The 23,570-nt window shown below is 34.1% G+C and overlaps 2 protein-coding genes across 3 annotated transcripts in view; one reads left to right on the top strand and one right to left on the bottom strand.

Annotated features, from left to right (window-relative positions):
* Positions 1 to 23,570, top strand: part of Macrod2 (mono-ADP ribosylhydrolase 2) — a 1,911,462-nt gene that overhangs the window by 309,066 nt on the left and 1,578,826 nt on the right. The gene's annotated exons all lie outside the window — the stretch shown is intronic.
* Flrt3 (fibronectin leucine rich transmembrane protein 3) lies at positions 404 to 13,834 on the bottom strand. Of its 2 annotated transcripts, none has more exons than XM_010634106.2 (3): positions 13,585 to 13,834; positions 4,882 to 5,650; positions 404 to 3,903 (listed from the first exon to the last, which is right to left on the bottom strand). In XM_010634106.2, exon 3 carries the CDS (start codon positions 3,849 to 3,851, stop codon positions 1,905 to 1,907), a length of 1,947 nt encoding a protein of 648 aa, XP_010632408.1. In that variant the 5' UTR covers positions 3,852 to 3,903; positions 4,882 to 5,650; positions 13,585 to 13,834; the 3' UTR covers positions 404 to 1,904. The 2 variants fall into 2 exon arrangements, with proteins under 2 accessions (XP_010632408.1, XP_010632409.1); XM_010634107.2 differs by having other exon boundaries at positions 5,451 to 5,650.

Here is a 23,570-nt window from a genome sequence, read left to right as displayed (position 1 = left end):
ATGACTCATTTAAGCCTGTGAAGTGGGTAATAATTAATAATTCCATTTTACATGTGTGGATACTGAGCCAGGAAGGGTCATTCATTTGTTTTAAATATATCTGCACTAAAGTGGTATATTTGGAACTCATATTCTTTGGTATCAATTCATTGTACCAAAAAAAGGTATTTAAAAATGCGTTAGTTTTTCAGAGAGCTCCTTAACAAAGTATCACTCAGGACAATGGCAGCAGTGAATATTAGTGTTTTCCACTTGAAACCATGTCTGACATTTCTACACATAGAGTAAATAATTGTAAAAGAGGAAATGAATCTATACACAAAACACTGAATTTTTTCAAGTAAAATAACACACAATCTCAAGATATTGCTATTTTTTTTATTCATAGTCAATTTTTATTTTACGCCTAGAAAAATACATGGGGTGTTTAGGACTCATGTGCTGGGCAGTTTGCTACTTTAGTGATAGTAACATAATCCTGAAAGCAAGCACGTTATTCTGTACTTTTTCTTCTTAATTTTATTCAGCAATAAGACCATAATTTTTCATATTTAAGGAAGTATGAAAAATTTGTCAAATTTTAAAAGCTGAATACATGTAGCGTTGGATCAAGGCACATACAAGACTGGCCAAAGGGCGTACAATGCACTTTGGTTTTTGTTGAAAAAAAATCATGGCAACAAAAAGTGATATGGTTTTTAAATAAGTAACAGCTCACAATTCAGTAAGAAGCTAGAAAGAAATGTTACATTACAGGTTCATTATGTAATATCTGGAAAACTGTGACAGTAATGGGCAGTATTCTTGATTATTGTGAAAGTAAATTGGACATTTATGTACAGTGTTAAAACATTTCACATAAACCAGATCTAAATTTGACTTCTAGTGTTTATTTTTCTTTTAAATTTTCACTTTAACTACTGGTTTCTCTGGATTGCTGAGGGGAATCAATTATGCTATCTTTTCAATATTCTTAACATTTCTCTTTGACGTCCTTTATGACAAAAACATCATAAACACTCACAAGTTTATGTTTAGAATTCACTTTTCAAAACTCAGGATGGTATAGGCAAAACCAAACTGCAATTCTAGTACTTAGGTTCATTACACCATAGAAGTCTTAAATTTTATGTTTTCCTAGGTGCACCTTCCCCCCAAACTCAGAAGCACACTTACATTATTGTTTTTGCAGAGTCTTATTCCTGTAGCTTTCTTGACAATGTCTTTAACAATAGTCTTCATTCTCCCTTTATGCCAGTTGATGTATTCAGTTTAAAAGATATGCTTAACTTTCGTAAGGATATCTAATTTGCTTAGAGCAAAATGGAGCTATGCAGCAAGTTTGATACTGCCCATTACTTCACATATTTTGACTTAATGAATATCATTGGAATAATACAAATTTAATAATCGGAACATTGTTTCATAACTATTTTTTTGAAATTTAATTTCTCATTCAGCCAGTTTTTCTTTTTACATTTTATTAATACCAAAGTGAAAATGGCCTGTGCTTATACTACAAGGATCTCATGTGAACGCAGTCCTGATTGTTCAACACAGCAAGAAAATTCACTTTCACAGTCAACAAGTCATCTTACTCAGTAGAACACAAAGTAAATGATTTATAACTTCAATATTTGCAAGGAAAATACAGTACAAATTACTAAAAAATACTAAAATATAGAATTGTGTTCAGGCATCTCCACTACATCAATCGCAGCAGTCACCTGAAATTTGAAACTTTTAATAAAAAGTTCTTAAATATAAATTATATGGCAAATGTACAGTACATTGCTTTTTTTTCAGTCTCTTTTCCAGTGTTTTGCAGTAGAACAGGATTTCTACCATCACCTCCCTTAGGTTTAAAAAAACCTGAAACACAGTCCACTGTGGGTCCTCCAGCATCATGAGTGTGAATGATCAGAGTCTGGAATGCCACTGTCTCTGTAGCTTCGGTTACTACTGCTTTCACTGTGATTGTTTTTATACAGATTCATTCCATTAGGAGGAAATATGGTGTGTATTACAAACTCCTCCTTTGAGATGGGTTCATTGCTTATTGGTAACATCTGAAAAGAAGTCTCCCTGATTTCCAGGATAGAGTTGTCCTTCTTAGTGCCAGCTTCTGCATAGTCATCCTTTCTTCTCCTCCCTTTGCTGTATGCACAGTTCCTGGAGAATAGAGACCCATTCCTATGAACATACCAACAAACTAAAGCAAGAAGGGCAATGGTCACCAGGGCCACTGCCCCACCAATGATGGCAGCCAAAGGTAAATTAGGGTTTTTGTAAGGTTCTTTCTCTTGCTCGCGATTGAGGGTGGTTGTAGGGTTGTACATTCGAAGAGGTGCAGTTTCGGTCTCAATGCAAACAGGAGTTTCATCAAATAGATAGAGGTTGCTGGTTTCCATGGGAACCATGCATACTCTATAGGGTGAGTCAGGCTCCAGGGCTGTAACCAAGTATTCACTGCGTTCTCCTGTTACAATTGTTTCTGTTATAGATCCAAATGCGGGGCTATGGCCCAGCTTAAGCCAGCTGAGCCTTAAAGCAGTCATAGGTAGAGCAAGTTTCCAGGAGATATGTATTGTGTCAGAGGTGACAGACTTCACAGTAATTATAATTGTTTTTCTTGAGGGGCTCCCTGTAGTTCGCTGATCTTTAGGCTTGGGGTTCTTAATATCTGGTTGTTTTGTCACTGGAGCTGGCCACTGTCCTCGAGCAGGATACTGTGTATTGGGTATTGCAGTGGTTATCTGAATGGTGCTTACAATTCCGCTGTCTTTACAATCAAATAGTTCTGCACTGAGGTCCTTGATAGCCATCCCACGAACTTTTTCTGGGGCTTGGCACATGAGTCCCCGCACGTTGACCTTTACAGGTAGTGATTGTAACCAGTCACGTACCCATTTCATCTTGCAGCCACAATACCAGGGATTGTTGCGAAGAATCAGTTGGGTTATATTGTCCAAATCATCAAAGATACCCTGAGGTAAATTACTTAGGTTATTATTAGACATATCAAGTCGATACAGCTGCCTTAGATAAGAAAAAGCATTTGGGGGCACCCGGTTGATGTGGTTATCTTGTAGGTAAAGCTTCCTCAGGTTTGTGCCTGGAAGGTTTACTGGTGCAGCAGTCAAAGAATTCCTTACCAGTGATAGTTCTGTTAAGTTAACGAGGTTGAAGAAAACTTTGTCACCTAAACCATGGTTATTCAACAGGTTTCCATCTAAAACCAGGCGTTTTAGACTAGTGAGGCCTTGAAGAGATGGTGATGAAATAGTGGATATGCGATTATCATCCAAACGTAGTTCTTCTATAGTCCTGGGCAGACCCCAGGGAATTGTGCTAAGGTGGTTACGGGACAAGAAAAGTAGCCGGAGATAGTTACTGTCGCGAAATGCTCCTTCTTCAATGCTAACAGCAGAGACAGAGTTATCATCTAAATGTAATTCTTCCAGGTACGGAATTTTTGAAAGTGAATCATAAGTGATAGTTCTTATGTTATTTTCTTGCAAGTGTAATTCTTTTACAAACTTTGGGAGGTTGGTAGGAAATTCATCTAAACTGTTGTGGTATAGATATATTCTTTCTACTTTCAACAAGTTTTTCAAATCTGAAGGAATCCCAGCATTATTTATTTGGTTGTTTTGAAGGTAAAGAGTTGTAGCATCCTCTGGTATTCCTGTTGGGATGGATGTCAGAAAGCGATCATTACAGTAAATGAAACCGGCATCACAGCGACACACAGATGGACAAGATTTAGCCATAACTGACAGAGGTGCTACTTGGAGGAACAGCCCAATTTTAGTCCCAATGAGGAAGAGGCTCCAGGCTGGGCTGATCATGGTCAGCAGTGTTGAGGTCTTTATACAAGGTAGTGTCAGTTACTTACGAGCCCTAGAATGGAGTCAGGAAAAAATAGAAAACAATCAGACCAGCGTACTAAAAAGAGTCTTTAAAACACATGTGGAAACTGAAAACCTGTAATTATTTTTATTATTTTAATTTTTTGAACAGGGTACAGTTGGGTTTTTTGCTAGGAAGGTGAACACGACCATAAAATCTTTTTACCTTAAATGTTTTTGGTCTATAAATTAAATGTATTATGTTATAAAAACATTTGATTTTTCAAATTTTAGCTATGAGTTTTTTGAAATAATCTAAACCATTATAATTGTATTTCATATCAATTTTATAGCTAGTTACTAATCAAGCTAGTTGTTTCTATTTTTTATAGTAGTCATAGTAATTGATATATAGGTATATCATTTATTATAAAGATGCTAATTTTACAATTATTAAAATTTTTCCATCTATTTTTATTAGGTAAAAGATTATACAGGTATAGAAATATGTAATAAATATTCTTTTACTATTCAAGAATAGTTACATACATCTTGAGATCCTCGATGTCAGTAGAGCCAATCATTTTCTGTGATTATTAATTTCATTTTTCTTATTAATATTAAATGATTAAAAGGTATTTTTGCAGGAAAATAACAAGGAATCTTTTATTTGCTTTAGGGAAAGAATTATATAACTAAAAGGATCCAGCTAATCTAAGTGGAAAATTCCATTTCATGTTAAACTGTTTCTTCTGTCTCCATTTCGTTCTGTGTTTTGTACTGCATGGTTTAATGACTATCCACATTTTTCATTATTTTATATCTTACAACCTGTTTTCACAGTTCATTTATCTTCCTTCAAATTCTAACCTAGAACATAATTCAATTTTCCCCATGGGCTGAAGAGTTACAGATTTATATAAATCTCTTGTGTAATATAAACTCTTCTGCAATTTTAGGTATGCCTAAAATAGCTATAATACCTGTGTAATTTTAGGCATGAAAATAAAATACTTTAATTTTTTCCTACCTTATTGAACGATGTGAGTGAATTTTGCTTGGATGAAAGTCCAATGCACATATATTATTTTCCTGGTGAGGGGCTGGGATTTATAAACTCTCATTTAGTCCTTGGAAATGTTCTTCACTGTTTATTCAAGTAATCCTATGCCGCACACACTTCCAGATCAGGCTTGCTGTTGTCAATGAACATTCCAGCTGCGGTTCAGCATGGTGGGCAAGCTCATTAAAGTGGGGGTCAGAAACAATTCAGCTTCCTGTTACCATGTAGGACACATGGCTTTCTATGTTTAGTTTAGTTTTGTTTTGTTTTCTTTTTCTGATAGAGTTTCTGTGTGAAGGTTCCTTTTGTGTAGCTTAATTCCCTTAGTGGAAATTGCCCTCTTTGAAATTCTTACTGGCTCTTCTGTGCAATGTGGTCAGAGATAGTAACTTCAGATCCTCATGAAGAAAGCCATTCATGATGCTAAGGCCTGTATAGTAATAGGTTTGTCAGGCAGTTACCCCCTACCTTTATTCCCATCCAGGATTATCCAAGTATAAACTTTGTACAGTAGCTACATCCTGAGGTATGATTACCTGCTGTGAAACAGCTATTTCCAGCTTTTGCTTCTTGCTGCTTTCTTAGAATTTCTGGTGCAGTCACTTTATACAAGAACAGGTGTTCTCTTTTAAGAAGTGAAGAAAACAATTCAAATAGTCTTCATGGAAAGAAAAGGAAGTATTCTAAATATCCTTCATATTTCTCTTCCTTAAAACACACTGAGACTGAGCACCTCCTGTGAAAGTAAAAGGTTTTAATGAGCTATTAATAAGGAACTTCAACATATTAGAGAAAATTCCTAGAGATTTAACTTCAATTCTTTAAGCATTGCACCTTTCATCACAATAGCTAGTGGAAAAGAATAGGTTGACCTCTTTTTATGCTTCCCATTTTTCTATTTAAATAAAACAGGAGCTGATGATGAGATTGTCATCCAACAGATAACTTCTACTGTTATCTCTTTCTTATCATGTTGAATTCAACACAGAAGCCTCATTCAACAGTCAGTAAGCCCCTTTGATGGCTTTCAAAAGTTCACTTACAAATGGGCATAAAATGATAAAATGCAAAGGAAAACAAAGCCATGTCAAAGATGTGAACAAATACATAACTATCGATAGAAATGTCATGGTAACTTTTTAGACATTTTGGAACATGGTTTTACCAAATCACATAATCTACAATTAAGAGAGTTGGAAAGATTTTGCTTTAAATGTTTTTCTTTTGGTTTGACCCTTTCCTCGCTTGGTTCTTCCTGTATATCTCAATTTTCCCAGTTGCAGATAGTAGACATCATCACCTTCCTCTTCAGGGGTATACCTGAGGACTACTTAATGATCTTGAAACGTAAGGTACTCACATGTTCTTGCTAAAAAGCAGTATAGAAGTTTATGTCATGATTAGGTTTTTAGGACAATATTATTATTATTTTCTTTGAGCCCACTAACTTGAAAAATCTGTACTTGGACTAGAAAGGTTATTATTTTGCTCATTCTCCTTATAGGCATAGCAAAAGCTGAATGGGCATTTATTTCTCTGTACTATGAGCGTGCCAGTTTCTACTAGGTGCAATTTTCATTCTTAAATAAAGATACTAGTGGTTGTAATGATGACTGCTTTGCTCATTATCTATGATGATTGTGGGAGCAATGCCTTTCAGGGTTACTCACTTAGGTGCTTTGTCTACATATAGGAAATATTTGAGTATCATGGTAATATTGACCCTGAGATTAAAGACTATAGTAGCACTTTGCTCCTCTGCCAGTTATTGCCTAGCATCCAACAAGGACAGCATCTGCTCCAGGATTCTAATACTCTATTGAAAGTGTATGTTAAACAAGGCTACAATTTGTGTTCCTGTTTCTGTTTGAAAATTCTATTTCTTTCAGTTTGCCAGTAGATACTAATGCTTCCATAGATTATATTAGCAGAAGGAAACTTGAAAACAATTATAAATGCGTATAATTTATTGTATTTACACAACTTGAAACAAAACTAGTAGGTAACAAGTAGAAAAAGCAGTCTCAAGTGAATATTGTAGTGTGTCCACAGAGGAAAGCTTAAATGTTATGTTGTTTAATGTGAGGGTTTTATTTGTTGTTGAATTTCAGAAGTATATTTTCATGTGAATGATTGCATTCTGAGTATGAAAATTGACTATCAAGCTGTTGGAAATATAGCCACAAAGTTACTTTTTTTTTTTACAAAGTTACTTTTAAAATGTTTTGCTCTTACTAAATATGAAAATTATCCATCACATAAAGTAATGTAATTTAAGTTTAGAAACAATTAAATTAAGTAGTTTTAGATACTCATTTAAAAGTATTATAAAAGTAGTAAGTGAGAACCTGTTTAAAAGTACCAGTAGTTAAATATTTCTTGCACTGGTACTGCAAGACACACTTTAATGTTAAGATGATAAATCTGCTGAATGGAAATGTAAAAATCATTGATCTTTCAGAGCCAGGGCAGACCACATTGAATCTAAGGTGATGATTATAATGACAGCCAGAGATATAGGTTGCCTTTAAAAAAAAATCTTGTAACTACATATATTTTGTCAAATCAGGCTAAAGAATGTATATTGATTTTTCTCATTATTTTAACCCTAAGAAATTAAAAATACTAAATAGGTGTGAAAGGAAAGATTAATTTGTTTATTTTACCTGTTTTGCAGTTATGGAACTGCTTCCACTGTTGTTTGATATGCAGACTCACGTTTGCCATTCATAAAGCAATAATATGAGATTAACAGAAAACCGTAAATCTCATTAAGTTTTTGGAAAATGTCATTCTCTTTTCCCAAAATTGTATTAAAACAAAAGGCAAAAACATAAAACAGATTTCTTAGGAGAGAAAAATACTCCTTTAGGAATGAAGATTCTGTTTATAGCTCCTCTTGCATTCCTCTGTTTCCTCTTTTAGCTCAAAACAGTCCGATTAATGTTGGACTGCAATTTATATTTTTTCTTCCCTTTTATATTTGAAATTATAGCATTAAAAGTTGTTTTTTTTCTTTTTGCTATATTAAAAGCTGTAAAGATTTCTTCATTAAAAATAAGCAATATTGCCTCATGGTTCCACCTTTCTGGATCTATGTATTCATGCACATAAAGACATTGTAGTTAAATATGCATGATGAAAAAAATAAACAATCCCCAGTGGCCTGGACACTGTGGCCAGGTTTCCACAACATTGACTTCAGAGCTTTTCTATCTGCATAGGCTTGAAAAGAGGCCATTACTTCTGAACAAAAAGCAATCGGTCATTTGGAAAAATATTGTTAATGGGAGAACTTGAGAGGGAAAACATAAATGGAGTTCTGGTTGCTTAGTGGAATGTTTAAAAATTATTTGTAGGGATTCATTAATTAAGTATTTAACACTTAAAATTGTACCAAAAAGAAGAAAAACGTAATGGCCTCATTAGTGAATTAAAGTTTTAATAAGTACCCTTCTATTCAGTTTCTTTTTAAAATAAAAATTGTAGAGGATTTTTTAATTTATAATGTAATCATCAAGTCTGAGAAGTCTGCAAATTTTTTCATAATACGCTTAAAGAAAAAATTTAAAATACTATCATTTTGAGATATTTTAGGGCAACTAATAAAAATTAGGAAGTGGAATTTCAGTAGAGCTAGTATTTAAATAAATACAAGAACTCGAGACAATCTACATGTTTATATGATTTCTTCTATGCTAGTGCAATGTTTTGGAGGTGAGAATGAGAAAGTATTTCTCATTTTGAGAATATAGCTTATATAAAGATGAAGTTATAGGCTGGTAGTGCTAACTATGGGACCTAAGTCCTTTATTTTGTTAAATTTTATTTAAATTGATTTTGATTTGATGTGTTTGATTATTACTCATTTTGGTAAGATGTAAATGAAGTACATAGATTTTAGCTTCTTTTTACTGATTTGCTCAGAGAATGATTTCTTAATACTGGGAAATTAAAAGAAATATATTTGAAAATACGCTAATTTAAACTTTTCATCCAAGTGCATTGTTATTTTGAGTAAAATCTTGAGATTGAAAACACATACTTAATCAAATTTATTCAAATTTGTGAACATTTCTAGGTAAACTAGAATTTATACAATCATAGTATTAGTAATTAATAAGGGTTAACATTGCTGATACAAAGTTCAACAACATAAATAACAAAGTCTTTGCAATAACAAATGGTATTACAAATGTACTACATATATGGTTAAACTGAAAAACTATAGTGCATTAGGTTAGTTGATAGTGACAGCAAAATACTTTCTAAGCAGCCTGTCTGGTAGTTAAATTTTCCACGATCATCAGATTTCAGGAAAGTTCCAATTCTTTTGTTTAATGCCAGGCAAGCAGAAGGACCTCTAACTCTCCTCTGGAGAGTCATGAAGTCTGAAGGGTTTGCTGAGAGGCAGAGATGCAAGTATGTCTTTTTATACTTGGCCTTATCCAGACTATTTTCTAGCCTGAAGAAGGTTTTGTTTTATTTATGGAAGGTAGAGGAGTTTTACTTTCAAAGGATTTTTTACTTTCTCTTCTCTTTTCATGCTACTCGTTCTTTTCCTCAATGAGTTTTTGATAAATGAATCTAATTCTGCTTCATTTATTTTGGCTTGTAAAGTTATAGCAAGCATCCTTAAAACAGAAAGGCTAACTGGGATGTTATCTTTCATCATACTGAATGAGTGCTTCCTTTTATATTAAAGCCAGATTAAATGAATTAGAGACCTATAAGAAAAAGTGAGAGATACTAATTTAAGGGAGGTGAAGGTAACTATTAGAGAGCTTTGAGTAGGGAGCATACTTCAAGTTTGTGCTGACTTTTGAGCAACTGTAATTAAAAGTGTTCTTACTCTTGTAAACAGCAAACATTTTGCTATTACAAACCTGAAATTCATCTGCTGTGTATAACTACAATTTGGTTTTAAATTTCTGATATTTAAATTTCCATACACTGACTTCACAAATATTTGAGCCAACTTTGTGGCAAGAACTGTGCTGTTTGGTGAAGCTATCTAAAAGTAACTAAGCACAATGCATTTTCATGTCTGAGCAAGGTATTATTGATTTAAACCAGATGAAGTGGAAGAAAATCAACAACACATAAACTAATCAATCCATAGTGTGGTGGCACACGTTAAAAATGGTGTTTAACCAAATGTGGTCTTTGGGTTTTTTCTTCAAAGTTACCATGGTAACTGGTGCACATGTAAGTTGGAAGAATAAGGAACAAAAGCTGTCATTGTCTTATCAAGTGAGAGTGATTTCTCTTTCCTCTAATTTAAACAGACTAATACCTGGAGAGAGCTTTTTGTACATTCCTGATACTTGATTTTGGGATAGGAAAGATAAGCATATGCAAAACAAATGAAACTTTGCTTAAATTCTTTTTAATTCCTTTTTCCTTAAAATCTTTTTTTTTTTTTTTTGAGTTCTTGTTAAATAGCTAAAACAAAGTCCTGAAACCTGTTGTCTTTTACAGTATAGACTGGCTTTCAAACCTGTTAGTTAGGGTTATGCTTAACCAAATTCGGAGATGCTGATCTGCATTTTGAAACAGGAAAATGATTTATGAAGTACACATGCCTACTTTGGTTTTTAAAAGGAAGAAGCCTTTTCCAGAAGATATTCACTAAAGCATCTCTTTGTTGGAAATTGGTTTGTTGACTTTTTTTGTTAATTTTTTGAAATGGTGGAATGCTAGAAGAAGCTGAGAAACATTCCTTTCTATACTTTAAAGAGAAAAAGCTGTTTTGAGGATGAATATTGTTGAGAGATTTACTGCAGAGTTTTTGCCCGCTGGGGGGTGGTACACTCTAGCAGAACACTGCTTTCAGAAGCCGCAAGTCAGATGTTGGCTGCTGCTGGCCAGTTTTTCTCTGGTTTAATTACAACAAAGCCTCCCGTTGAGAAGAACAGTGAAGGCCTCTGGGGCAAAAGGGGTGGGGGTGGAAAGGGGAATGGGAGAAAGGGAGAAATTACAGCCTTTGAAAAATTTACTCAGTTTTATTTTCCTCCATTTCATTTATGGTGCTCTTCATTTGATGTGAAACAATTATTTATAATGCATTTTAAATAAACTGGTACAAATAATATATAAAAGGGTTTACTCAGAATTTTTAAGTTAGCTCTGGATCTTGCCATTTGTCACATTCTTTGTTATGTAGCCCACCCACCTTTAAGAAGAGGAGGAAAGTTGGGAATTGAATGAAAGGGCAACTCTAAACAAAATACTTTTTAAATAATCAGATTTAATTTAATTTTGGTATGTACTGGCATAGCAAAACTAAAAAACAGGAAAGAGTAAACATTCATACAATATTAAGAAAAGACGAATTCCTTGCTACTGAATTTTTTAGGGCTTAAAACTGTTCAAAATATCCAGAAAGAGAAGAAAACCAGGATATGTGGCCGGGAAAAGCACAGAAAATCTGTGCATTGCACTTCCATGTATAAAGTGGATAATTATATTTTTCATCGGGAGAGACTGCATGTTCATTAGGGTCTTATGTCCCTAGGCAGGAGATGCTGAGCATAATTGGAGTTTCTATTTGATTGGGCAATATAGAGTCTAGAGAAGAAACTAGGGTAAAGATAATTAATAGCTTGCTAACAAAGTCTGACAGCCACAAGATTTCAACCAAATTTATTTCACACTGGTTCATTTAGCTCTGAAAAAGTTTTGATAGAATTGGAGGCTCCTTAATTAACACTTGAAGCAAAAGAAACATACCTTCTATTTTGCTGCCACATTTGGTTACAAGTTTTCTTACTGTTTCTCATTTTAGTAAAAACTTTATTTGCTGCCCAATTATGTACTTCACAAACATTATGCTTAGGAAGTGTTAAATTGGGAATTTTGAACCTTGCCATAATTGATTTTTAAAGGGAAGGGTACATAGATAAATGAAAAGCTCAATTAATAACAGATGGTAATTCTGAAACCTAATATTAATGAATTAATTGTGTCTATTCACTAATATCTTTGCCGATCATTGGACTTGTATTTTGGTCTATTTAGGCAAAAATTTAACTAATTTTCTTACTTGAGTAGGTGCAAACACATTTTTGTAACCATTTATTTCAAGCAAAGAAGTGGATGCATGGTGGGTGAATGTGCGTATCTGTGTGTGTGTGTGTGTGTGTGTGTGTGTGTTCATATACACATACATTTGAAACTAAGTGGCACAATCAGTCTTTTCATGGTTAACACCAGGTATTATTATTAATATTTGTAGTATAAATAATAATAGCATTATTTTTATGGTACATTTAAGAGATTAGTTTACTCATTTCCAGAGAGATGAGTTTAGTCATCTGTCACTTTGAGTCAGGCATAAGTGACTCTACCTGGTAACAGACAAATTCATTCTTCATTTTATACCAGTCAGGATATTCTAATGCAGTTTGGGCTAAATTAAAGGCATCGCTACAGTTCAAGCACTTTTCCAGTGGCTTTATTCATTTTTTTCATGCTAACAAAATAAAATAGCATATGTTTACATTTTAAAGCAGATAAATTTATCAAGAAAAATGTAAATAAATAATAAAACCAACAAAATTTGGTTCTTTAAATTTTAAAAAAAACCAAGATTTTTTTCTTCTTAATTTTAAATAAATGCAAACTAACACCCCTTCCCTTGGAAAAATATGGGCCTGTTGCACTCTTTACCTCTATGCAACCATTTTGTTTCAGACCTAATTCACAAAACCAAAAAATTTTGAGCAGACACATTTAACAACTTTTTGAAAGCTTTGTAATATCAATGCATTTGTTCCAATGTAAGATTTTTCTATTATGAATTACAAGTGAATGGATGCTCTGAATACCTCACTTTGATGAGGGCTTTAGTTTTTTTTTTTCCCCCTTTCCACGCTGAACTCATTGCATACATCAAGCATAGCTTCTAGGGTGAGCTTTGTTAGTTTTTCTGAGTCGACTTAGCTAGTTACTATGCTGGTCACATACTGCACTTGTCTGAGCAATGGATTTTGGCATTCTATTGGAGTGGGAATATGGTTTGGAAAAGAGTCTCCCCCTCTTCCTTCGAGTTGAAATTACTTAGTTTAGATTCCTAAACCTGTAATGCTTGAAGGAGCTCTGGCAGGACAGCAGTGCAAGCTTTCAGATCTAGGTGTAGCTGTTAATCCTTTACAGAGGCACATAAGTCTCCAAGAGTAGCTCAGCTGTGAGCAAGATGTACGCTTTTCATGTACTGCATACTCATGGGCCGAGATATTATTGATTTTCTTTCACAGTTGTAAAAACAGCAATTGGTGATCATGCCACACATACTGTACACACCAAGTTAGCAAGATCTTTTATGTTCCTATCTGTGAAAAATCTGCCTCGTATTCTCTAATATCTAACATTTAACTTTCCATCTTGTTGTTTTCCGTAAGCCTTTTTTTCTTCATATAGGAATTACTTGAGATTAAAAAATAGCTAATTATCATTTTTCAAAAATAAAAGAAGGTCTTAAGAAACTTCTTGCATTTGCCTATCGTCAAAAATTTCCCTGCTGGCTTGCACGCACATACGTTGCTCATACTGGTGACAGAGCAAGTGTCCCTGTTTGATTCCTCATGGCACCAAGTCATTTCTTTGTAAAGAATAAAACCAAGCAAACTTTCTACGACAATCATAAGAAAAATCATGGAAAACACTTACCAGGAAGACGAGAAAAACAATCCTATATACACTGCTGCGATCGCTGTAATTCCATTGACTGTGGATTGGAGTAATAACCCTCCCCCGTCTCCCAAACGCTGCGTCTTGTCCACACAAAGCCAACAGCAGCTGCAGCCTGAGCTTGTACTGCTTCAGATCACTCCGGTGTTGAACAGTGAACGAGGGAGAACATTCCATTTACTGCGCGCAGCCCACCTCCAAGTCTGAAGTTTAAAGCTTCACCTCGCAGTGGTGGAAGACGGGGGTGATGTCATAGATGGGCAGGACTTAGCCCAGCTCCTGTTCAGTGAGGTAACTGGATAATCAGACAGATGAGCTTCGCAAACGCTAGAGGGGGCGAGAGAAGCCTAAATGAAGCGCTCAGCCTGCCAAGGCCGAGGTTGCCATTTGGTTTGTAGGCAGCTCTTTGGAATCTCAACATTTTATAAAGTTTACTACTACAAGGTAGTGGTAGAATACTTAGAAAAAGTACAAGCGTGTCAGAGGATATTTATAACATTACAATAGAAAAGCATTTCTTTTTATTTGTAAGCCATCTGTATTGGAAAGAAGTTAGCCAAAATCTGTTTCTTTATTGACTATAATCACAATCATGTTATCACTATGGAAGATGAAGGCCAACTTCTGCAAGTGTAAATACTTATTTGACAAGTAAATAGAAATTAGATTTAAAGAACTGATTTATTTAGGAGAAATGGAATATGAATGGCAAAAATTGAAGTGCACAGTGTGTTCTTAAAGAATGCTATTATTCTATATATATATTTTACAAAATAAAAGTATATTTCATATACTTTCCTTTTTGTTCATATTCTTTAGAACTTAGTAAATATTAAATCATTCATGTTTAAAACCCCCGAATAAAAAGTGTGAAAAATTAAATAGAATGTGTTACTTTCTAATATGTTTTTGTTGCACTAAACATGTATTTAGATATAAATATCTTAAAAATAATCTTTCAAGGGTGGTTTTGCCTGGATTAAAATTGTTTTATTTTAATTTAAATATATGAATAAACATGGCAAGATTGCAAGATGCGGAGATTATAAATTTCTATATGCTATTAGCACAATTATAGACTTTTACTTTCAATTACAGTTTTATAGATTGGTTTCTGTTATTTGGTCAACAATTGCTTTGGACCTCTATGTTTTCTGCTGAATAAATTCATTTTAATTTGATGTTGCTGGGAAAAATTTTGCTTTCATATTTATCTGGAGTGCAATTTCCTTTAATATTTTATTTTCCTTATTCTTAGAGGTTCATGACATTTTTCCCTGTCTGAGTTCTCTAAATACTCATTTCTGAAGGAGGCAAGCTAATTGTCTTGCACCAGGAGTATTTGATTACGTTCCCTTCATTAGTTTCATTTAGTTTATTTATATTATATGGATCTTTTGCCTGACTTCCCCTCCAAGAATGGGTGATGCAAAGTAGAGGTGAATCCTTGATAAGATATACTGACCCCTATTGTTCTATGACTGCACTTTTGCAGGTTTGTGGAGGAGACACCCAATAATCTAGAAGTTGTTGAATTCTAATGTCTATTGAAAACCCAGTTTCTGAAAACCTTTAACTACTACAAGTTAAACTGAGATGCAGCTGCTGACTTTTGGGAAAAATGGAAGTAGAAGTAACAAATAATCTCTTAGATTATTTTCTGTTGCAAAACAAACAGATTAAATTATTTTATGAAATAATTTTTTCTAGAAACCATTTTCAGATAGGAGGAGTTAATTCTACATAAAAGGGAAGGAATTCCTATGTTTGTATCTATATTTAATCATTTCGTCTCCATTCAGGCAGGCCTTCCACAGAAAATAAAGATAATTGGAAAATTTGGGTTATAGGTATCTAAAAGAAAGTTTACTGGCCTGGGAGTTAGGAACAATGAGGATTTTATTCCCTAGGCTGCCATTGGTTATATGACTTCATACTGACTGCTCAGGCTTTGGTTTCATCACATGGGAAATAAAGGCAGCAAAAATGTATTGAATGCCAATTATGTATTATTCTTTTTTTCCCTTTCTGTTAAGCTGAGGATTAAAAGGTAGAAGGCAAGAGATTATGAAAAAAATATAATCTATACTAAGGCACTGAAATTCCAGCTGTTGGAAGTGAATTCATAATAATATGTGTCCGTTGTGAAATAGTATATGCTTCCTCCAGAAAGGTTGAGAGTAACTTGAGTTACTCTAGATTGTGCTTCTTAAGATCAACTACAACAAGGGGATGGCTGTTCTGCTTAAAGATTGTCAGGCTGTGATAGAAGGAGACTGGACTCTCACAGCAGTTAAGACTCAGTTTAGTATGGAGGAGCCAGTGTAGTGTGAAGTTTAAGGGCACATGCTTCAGAGGCTAGGCTCTGTCTTTGCTTTGCCACATGATTGTAGACAAATACTTGATATCTTTGAGTTTATTAGTTAAGTGCCTGACTCATAGCATGTGCCCAATAAAATGATATCATAAAGATGGGGGTATCTGAATATCTGGAAATAGGGGGCTTTAAGAAGTGAGAGAAGAGTGCATAAAAGATTTGGGAAGGCCAGTAACAGATTGTTCATTCTTTTCAAATTTCCCTTTGAAGTAGTTCAGCAGCCAGCAAATGGGAGTGGGTGGAAAAATAGGAATTTTTAATTGATTTTTTCTTCTTGTCCTTATATATCTCATGATCTCATGTTCCCAAGACTTAAATTCTTAGTTGAGTTCTAGTAGACAGTTTAGGTTGAAAAGGTGAATACCTTTTGCTGTTATTTTGCACTGCCTGTATTTTGTAGGGCAAACTGTGACTCTTAACACAGTACTCAAGAAAATGCATTCAAATTGAAAACAATGGGATTAGAAATGGATTCTAATAACATTCCAGTTTTAAAATTCTAAGATTATTGAATTTATCTGTCATGGAATTTTGTATTTTCTGGTTGGAGAACAGGGGAGACTGAATTTGGATGCTTTGCCATTTACTTGTATATCCAGCCAAATAATTAAACAACTAAAGCACAAATTTCTCCCCCAGTTTCTTTTGGTAACTAACGTCCAGCTGAAAATAACTATAGTACATAATTATTTCTTAGAACAATTTAATTTAGGTCTTTCAACCTGTCTATGCTTAAGCTCCTTCATTCATTTTTTTTATTAGTACGTGTTTGCAATACATAATGTTTACATTCTTCATGTGGAGTTGATAAATAGGTAAAAAATTGTTAATTCCTTTTTTATCCTCTTTTCCTGTGGCCTTCCCTCTCCTTCTATCTCCTGATCCTCCCCTCCTTTGAGAAAGGCCTATCTCCCACTTCCTATTATCTATCTTTGATTTTGCTCTTTATTTATAATTTGTATCTCTCATATAAGAGAAATGATGCACTATTTAAGCTTGTGTGTCTAATTTATTTCACTTAACATTATGGTCTCAAAGTCCATCCACTTTTCTACAAATGATTCAAGTTTATCTTCATGGCAGACTAGCACTCCATTTTGTATAAATACCACATTTTCTTTATCCATTATCTGTTGATGGACATATAGACTGTTTCTAAGATTTAGCTAATCTGACTTGTGCTGTTATAAACATGAGTATGCATGGATCACGTAATGTGGTGTCTTTAACTCTTTTGAGAAGATAGATGAGGAATTCTGGGTAAGATGTAATTTCTAGTTTTAGTTACTTGAGGAATTGCCATACTGATTTCTATAGTGGTTGTACATTCCCGCCAACAGTGTAGAAGGATTCCTTTTTTCCCCCCACTGCAGCCTTGCCAACATTTGTTTTACTTGATTTCTTTATGATGATCTTTTTTTCTTGTGTAAGGTAGAATCTCAATGTTGTTTTAATTGCATTTCTTATTGAGCATCCCTGTAACAGAAACTCACAGGACAAAATAATCTTCAAAACACTTCCAACTGCAGTGTTTTGCAATTTAATCTTATAACATTCTAAAGTTATTTTAAGTCTTAGAAATAGTTTTAATTTTTCTTCCCTTCACCATTATTTATAAGAATAAAATCTTCAAAGTGAAAGTAAAAGCAGCTCAATGTTTTGATATTTTATTTATTTATTTATTTTGGTAGCAGAGATTGAATTCGGGTCCTTGTGCTTTTGAGGCAGGCAGTAGCACCACTGAGCCTACCCCCCAGCCCTGTTTTCTTATTTTAAATGTCTTGGGCAATGATCACTTGAGATTTTTGGCTGCAAGTGATTGAAAGTTCAAGCCTTACTGTGTAATTAACAGTTGGAATTGATGTGCTCTCGTAACTGAGAAGTTTAGATATACCACATAGTATGGCTTTAGGTAAAGCTTCATATAGTGGCTTACAATACGTGAAAAATGCAGTTTTCTCTTACTCTCTGATCTGCCTCTTTCAAGAACTTGTTAGGCTATATATAATGGACTCTTGGCAGATTTGGGCTTTCCTTGTAGGCAGTAGGAATTCCAATATATACTCCAATAGCACAATATTGGAGAAGTCTCCTCTCTAAGCTCCTCCATAAGAACTTGGACTTCTCTTTCATTTTTAAAAACTTGATCACATGCTTATTCCTGAATGTATTACATGGGGATGGGAAGATATGCAGGTGAGCTGCAAGAGCTGTAGGAACAGTAGGTGTTGGAGATAAGGTAAGCCCTATTGACACAGGGCTAAAAAAGGAAAAAAGGCCATGCCCCAAAGGAAAATGAGGATACTATTTGTTTGAGAAGGAATGGATGTTGGAGATTAGCTCATTTTTTGAGGAGTTGTGTGCTAAACCTAAGTCTGTTTTATAAATTTGTAAACTTCAAACTATTCTTCTTCTTTTCTTTTTTTAAAAGCCAGATTTCTGTTAAAATTGCCAAAACATCTTTAAAAGATTTTCTATTTCTAGGCCTTCTTCAGTCTAGCCCAGTTTTTTTTTTTCTGTCAACAGGTAGTGATGCATGTCAGGACCCAACAGTACTACATCTTATCGTGAGCCTTTGCAATGTTAATAAAATATATAGAGGACATTCAGCTATCTGGAATTCTGTGAAGTCAGGCCAGATGTTTAATGCACCTTTTAGAAATTGTGCCATATCTTTCTGAAGAATTCCAAAGGGTACTGAAGAAATAATTGGATTTTATTAGGTTACAGTTGTCTTAGAATATAGAAGGGTTTAAGAGTACTATATTAAAGTGTCATTCTTTTCTGATACTTACATTTTATTAGTCAACACTTCAAATGTATGTAAAAATAAACCCAAATCCCTTTTAACTATATTTCCAAAGCATACTATACTGGAGCAGGATTTGTCATTACAAAACTTGAGACAGTAATCAAAGCTGTATGAGTGCTTATTTCCCTGCCTGCCTGCCCACCCTCTGTTATACCTTTCCTTTCCCTAGCACCCCAGTTAAAATGCTACACTTACATGGATTAGAAGAAAAAGGAATTAAAAAGACATACACACACACAAAAGGAAGAAATAACATCCTTTTGGCCTCACAGGACAGCAAGGAGGAATTGTGATTAGGCTAGCACGTAACTCAAAAGAGGATAAGGCAAACTGGAAGCCTGATGATCCTTACTTTCTTCCCTGTTTGGAGCCTCCATAATATGGCCATGCACGTACAGCAGTGTACAATTCTAGCTGACATAGGCTGTGCTCTCGCTCTTTTCACTACCCTAGACTCTGTTATCCTTTGCTTTATTCTAAAATGCTCAGAAAAAAAGAAAAACATTGAAATGAGCCTTTAAAGGAGCAGAAACATTGCATATGGTGGTCCACACCTGTATTCCCACCTACATGTGAATCTAGGACAAGAGGATTGCAAATTGTGTAAGGGCAGATTGAGCAATTTAGCAAGACTGTCTTAAAATTTACAAAGGGGAAGGGGTGGACGTGGCTCAGTGCTCACTGGGTTTAATACCCATTGCTGCCTAAATAAACAAATACATGGTAAAGACGGGGTCAGAAGAGTGAGCGAATCTTTCCTATGATACTTTCTATTTGTTTATAAGAAAAGAACCTCGTTTCTCTGAGTTTGTGGTTTCCTCAGTTGTGTAAACAGGGATATGGGACCCACCTACTTTTTATGTTAATGACTTCAGATAAAGTGGTATGTGTTCACCACTAAGTATGAGAAAATACATACCAAGACAGAGCTAAAAAACCTGTGGATGGTGGCATTTTGTGTTCATAGTGATGAGTGGGGCCAGGATCAATTTAAAAGAGGTAATCCACTGATGTTAAATTGACCTTGTGTTTTGACTTTTTATTTTTGGGAATGAGACAATTTGAGAAATGCTTCTGCTTATTGTCCTGGATGTCCAGATCTTAAGGTAATAGTCACTAAGGTTGATTCTGAGACTTAAATACAAGGCACAGTACAAAGTCCTTATCTTTGGCAATGATTAGTATAAAATGTAGCTTTGGAGAAATGGCTAGCAGTTAATAAGAGATCAACGTATGTCTGATTATTAAGAAGTATATCTACTAAATATATGGATGACTTGTAGCCTATGTAATTCTTTCCACATAGCTGTCTACCTACGGTGACTAACCCTTACCAAAGTGGCATCATTTACAAATCATCTGATTGTTTCACTACTTCTGGAGTAATGGTGCTAATTTTAGGAACACAATTTGACTTCCTGAAATTTGCTGAAATTGTGTCAAAAATTTCATCCCCCCTGAGGCCCCCTCACCTCCTTGTAACTGGCTCTGTTGTTCTCCTTCTGTTTGAGATTACCTCTTTTTAGAGATTTTGATTTCCTATAGTCAAGATTACTTAGGTTATATAAATGTTGACTGAAACATACTCAAAGTAGAAATTATATCTATCTGCTTATAAATGACTATGAAAACAGTCCCTCATTGGCACTGTCTGTGGGAAGCAGAGTCACTATAATAATGCACCCCCAAGCCCAGGAACAGGAATGAATTATTTGCTAGATTTCAAAGGGATAAGGTATTCAATTGATTAGATATGGAATGTTAATATTTTACAGTGCCACCTATTCCCAATAAAAGTAAATTAAAAAATAAATCATGTTTACAATGGAGAAATTTTCTATAAAATATAAATGGATATAAATTTTCTGAACATGATTCATGATATGTTATAAATGTATTAGATTTGCTTAATTCATTTTCTAAGTTATTAGCCCTAAAATTATGGAATTTAAAAACATTTTATAATTCTTTCACTAGTTTTTATTTCTTTTGTTATCCATTTAAAAAATCTATTAGTGCTACAAATTCACTTTATTAGTTTTTGTTTGTGTGCTTAAAATTAAGATCTGGATTTGACAAGTTTTATTAAAAGTATACATTTTGCCAAAATTACTTGTACTTTAGTGTTTATTCTGAAAAAGCTCATTAAAAATAGTAGAATTGAAAAACAAAAATGTCACTCTTTAAAATTATTAATTTTTATTTAAGCAAAATTTGAGGTGTGTTTATGATAGGTTTTAATTGTCACGTTTACATAGAAGTAACATGTAGCTATTTCAGTTATTTTGATGTTATCCTTTGTTTTCTTCTGTGGTTGAGGGAACACTTTTGTAAGTCTGTCCTCTTCTTCCCTAAGGAAAGTCAGAAATAAGCTTATCGGATCACATCTTTTTGACAAACAGCAAATCTTGTTGGCTGACCAAAGAGGAGAAAGGATAGGAAAAATATAAATGTCAAGAAGTCTGATGTCAAAAATTCTAGACTGATAGTGTTTTTTAAGTAACTAAGGTGTTTCAGAAATAGGATATACATATTTTTAAGATATTTTGCCTTCATTTTACTTTATCTAGAATTTTAAGTACAATAAAATATTAGTTGCTTTACTTATATTTTATACATAGTAATTAAATAAAATAATTAAACTATTATAATTACTATTGTTTTCCACTATTGTTATTACCGGTACTTGTTTCTTAAAACAAATCTTTCTTGTTCTTGGTTGAAGTTAGAGAAAACTATGTTGTGGTCTCTGTGCTCTCAGTGCAGTTTTTCAACAGAAAGTGGAAATAGCCTTCTTATAGAAGGTAAAAGTAACTGATAGAAAGTAGAAATCAGTTATTATAAATGTTAAATAATTATGAAGAACTTTTGAATCACATATGATTTATATGTTGTATTCTTGTCTGTTTATATTAGTGGGTGGTGTTTCTGTAAGAGCAATATTATTTAGGATGGTAAGAATAAAAAGGAAATAATTTTAGAAAGTTAACTTATTCTATGAAAATCGGACTTGCCCCTTCTTAATATTTGAATTAAAAATATCTTTATCATAAAAGATAATTATCTCAAATATGTTGGGCAAAAATAAAGTTTTAATCAAGATCCAATTTAATAGCAAAAATATAAACGCTAAGGGGCTGGGGATTTAGCTCAGTGGTGCTGCTGCCTGCCTCCCAAGTGCAAGGTCCCAAGTTTGATCCCTGGTACCAAAACAAAACAAAACAAAAATCCAAACAACAACAACAACAATAACAACACTACAAAGATAGAACTGTAAGTTTCTTTCTTAGTCCCACTCCCACCCCCAACTTCCTGTTTGACTCACATTCTGCCTTTTCTTTGTGTGTGTGATCCCAGCAATGGAACCTAGTACCCAAGGCTTTGCCCTGAACTTCATACCTATCCTGATTTATTTTTTATTTTCACTCCAGGTCTTGCTCAATCAATAAATTGCCCCCAGATTGTGCTCAAACTTGTGATCATCATACCTTAGCCTCCTAGAATGCCTACTATGTTTTAAAACCTTCTTTTCCCTTGGCTTCTTTTTCCTACATGATCTACTGTTCTTAAATAATCTTTCAGCAAATAATACATACTACTATCTCCATTTCAATAGATCTGTTTTCTATCAATGGTATAGCAAATGCCAGGTCAAGAAATTGTGCTGGGAACACTAATGATAGTATTAAGGCATTTTTTTGTGACAATATCTATTGATCTCAGAGAAACAGATGCCATTCTGATTCAGATGGGTTACAATCTTTAATGTGCTTTGTCTAGCTCACTAGCTTCTCTTGGTTTAGATTGATTTTATTGCTGTCTAAATCACTGAATTACTGGGGAATGAGTGGTGATACTGTGTAAGTAATCTCTTGCATGGAAATGCTCAGCAGTGCATTGATGCCTGGTTTGCTCTATGTCTCTTTTCTGGACCAGCTTTCAACAAATGTTTATGAATAGTGAGGTATGTGTCATAAGTCTGAAAGGAAATTTTCCAAGGACATTTATAAGGCACATTGCCTTTACTCATCCTTGTAATGAATTATGGGGAAGGATAGAAGAGATCTGTGAATAACAGATACTGGTGAAGAAGAAGAGGAAAGTATATAGATTTGGGTAACATAATCTCATTGTAGTGAGACTAGAATTCCAGTAATACTGATAATTTGAAGAGAGCAGTAGAAAACTAAGTATAGACTAAAATAGTAAAATTTGATTGCATAGGAGAGGTAAGGGAACACAAATATAGAGCTCTGCTACTACTTTGGGGTATTGAGAAATATGACTTAACTGTACTCATTCCTTTCTTGGCCTGTTTGTAGAAGAGTTGAGACTTTCCAAAAGCTGGTAGTTTTAAATTTATACTCAAGTCCCTGGGATCACTTAGCCATTATCTTTTCTGCATCCAGCATACATACCTTGAATGGGCCTCCTCTATATGATATAGGGACCATTTGCTTTAGCAGTATGAAAGCTGACACTTGCCAAGAAAGCTGACACTTGCCAAGAAAGCATGAAGCCATGTCACAGCCAAATCACCTGAACATCCACTAAGAATATGGGACAGATTTCCAAGATGTCTAGTTTGTATCGAAATTAATATCTAGTCTAACCTTGTAGTGTCAGTGGAGACAATAGCATCCTTCAATATATGAAATCAGAACAAATGTACAGTCTTGGAACATAAAATTAAAATGCTGTCACATGAAGGGTTTTACATTAAGGTAATTTGTATCAGGAAGTACATAAAAAAGTAAGTACATCATATATATATAT

The sequence above is a fragment of the Fukomys damarensis genome, unplaced genomic scaffold, assembly GCF_012274545.1.
Source record: "Fukomys damarensis isolate Sample0158 unplaced genomic scaffold, DMR_v1.0_HiC HiC_scaffold_7, whole genome shotgun sequence".
Classification (NCBI taxonomy): domain Eukaryota; kingdom Metazoa; phylum Chordata; class Mammalia; order Rodentia; family Bathyergidae; genus Fukomys; species Fukomys damarensis.
Note: the sequence above shows the minus strand (reverse complement) of the source record. Positions and strands in the feature narration are given on the sequence as shown.

Bases quoted from the DNA above. Each gene is read 5' to 3' on its own strand.
- Flrt3 (XM_010634106.2), bottom strand. From the start codon at position 3,851: ATGATCAGCCCAGCCTGGAGCCTCTTCCTCATTGGGACTAAAATTGGG.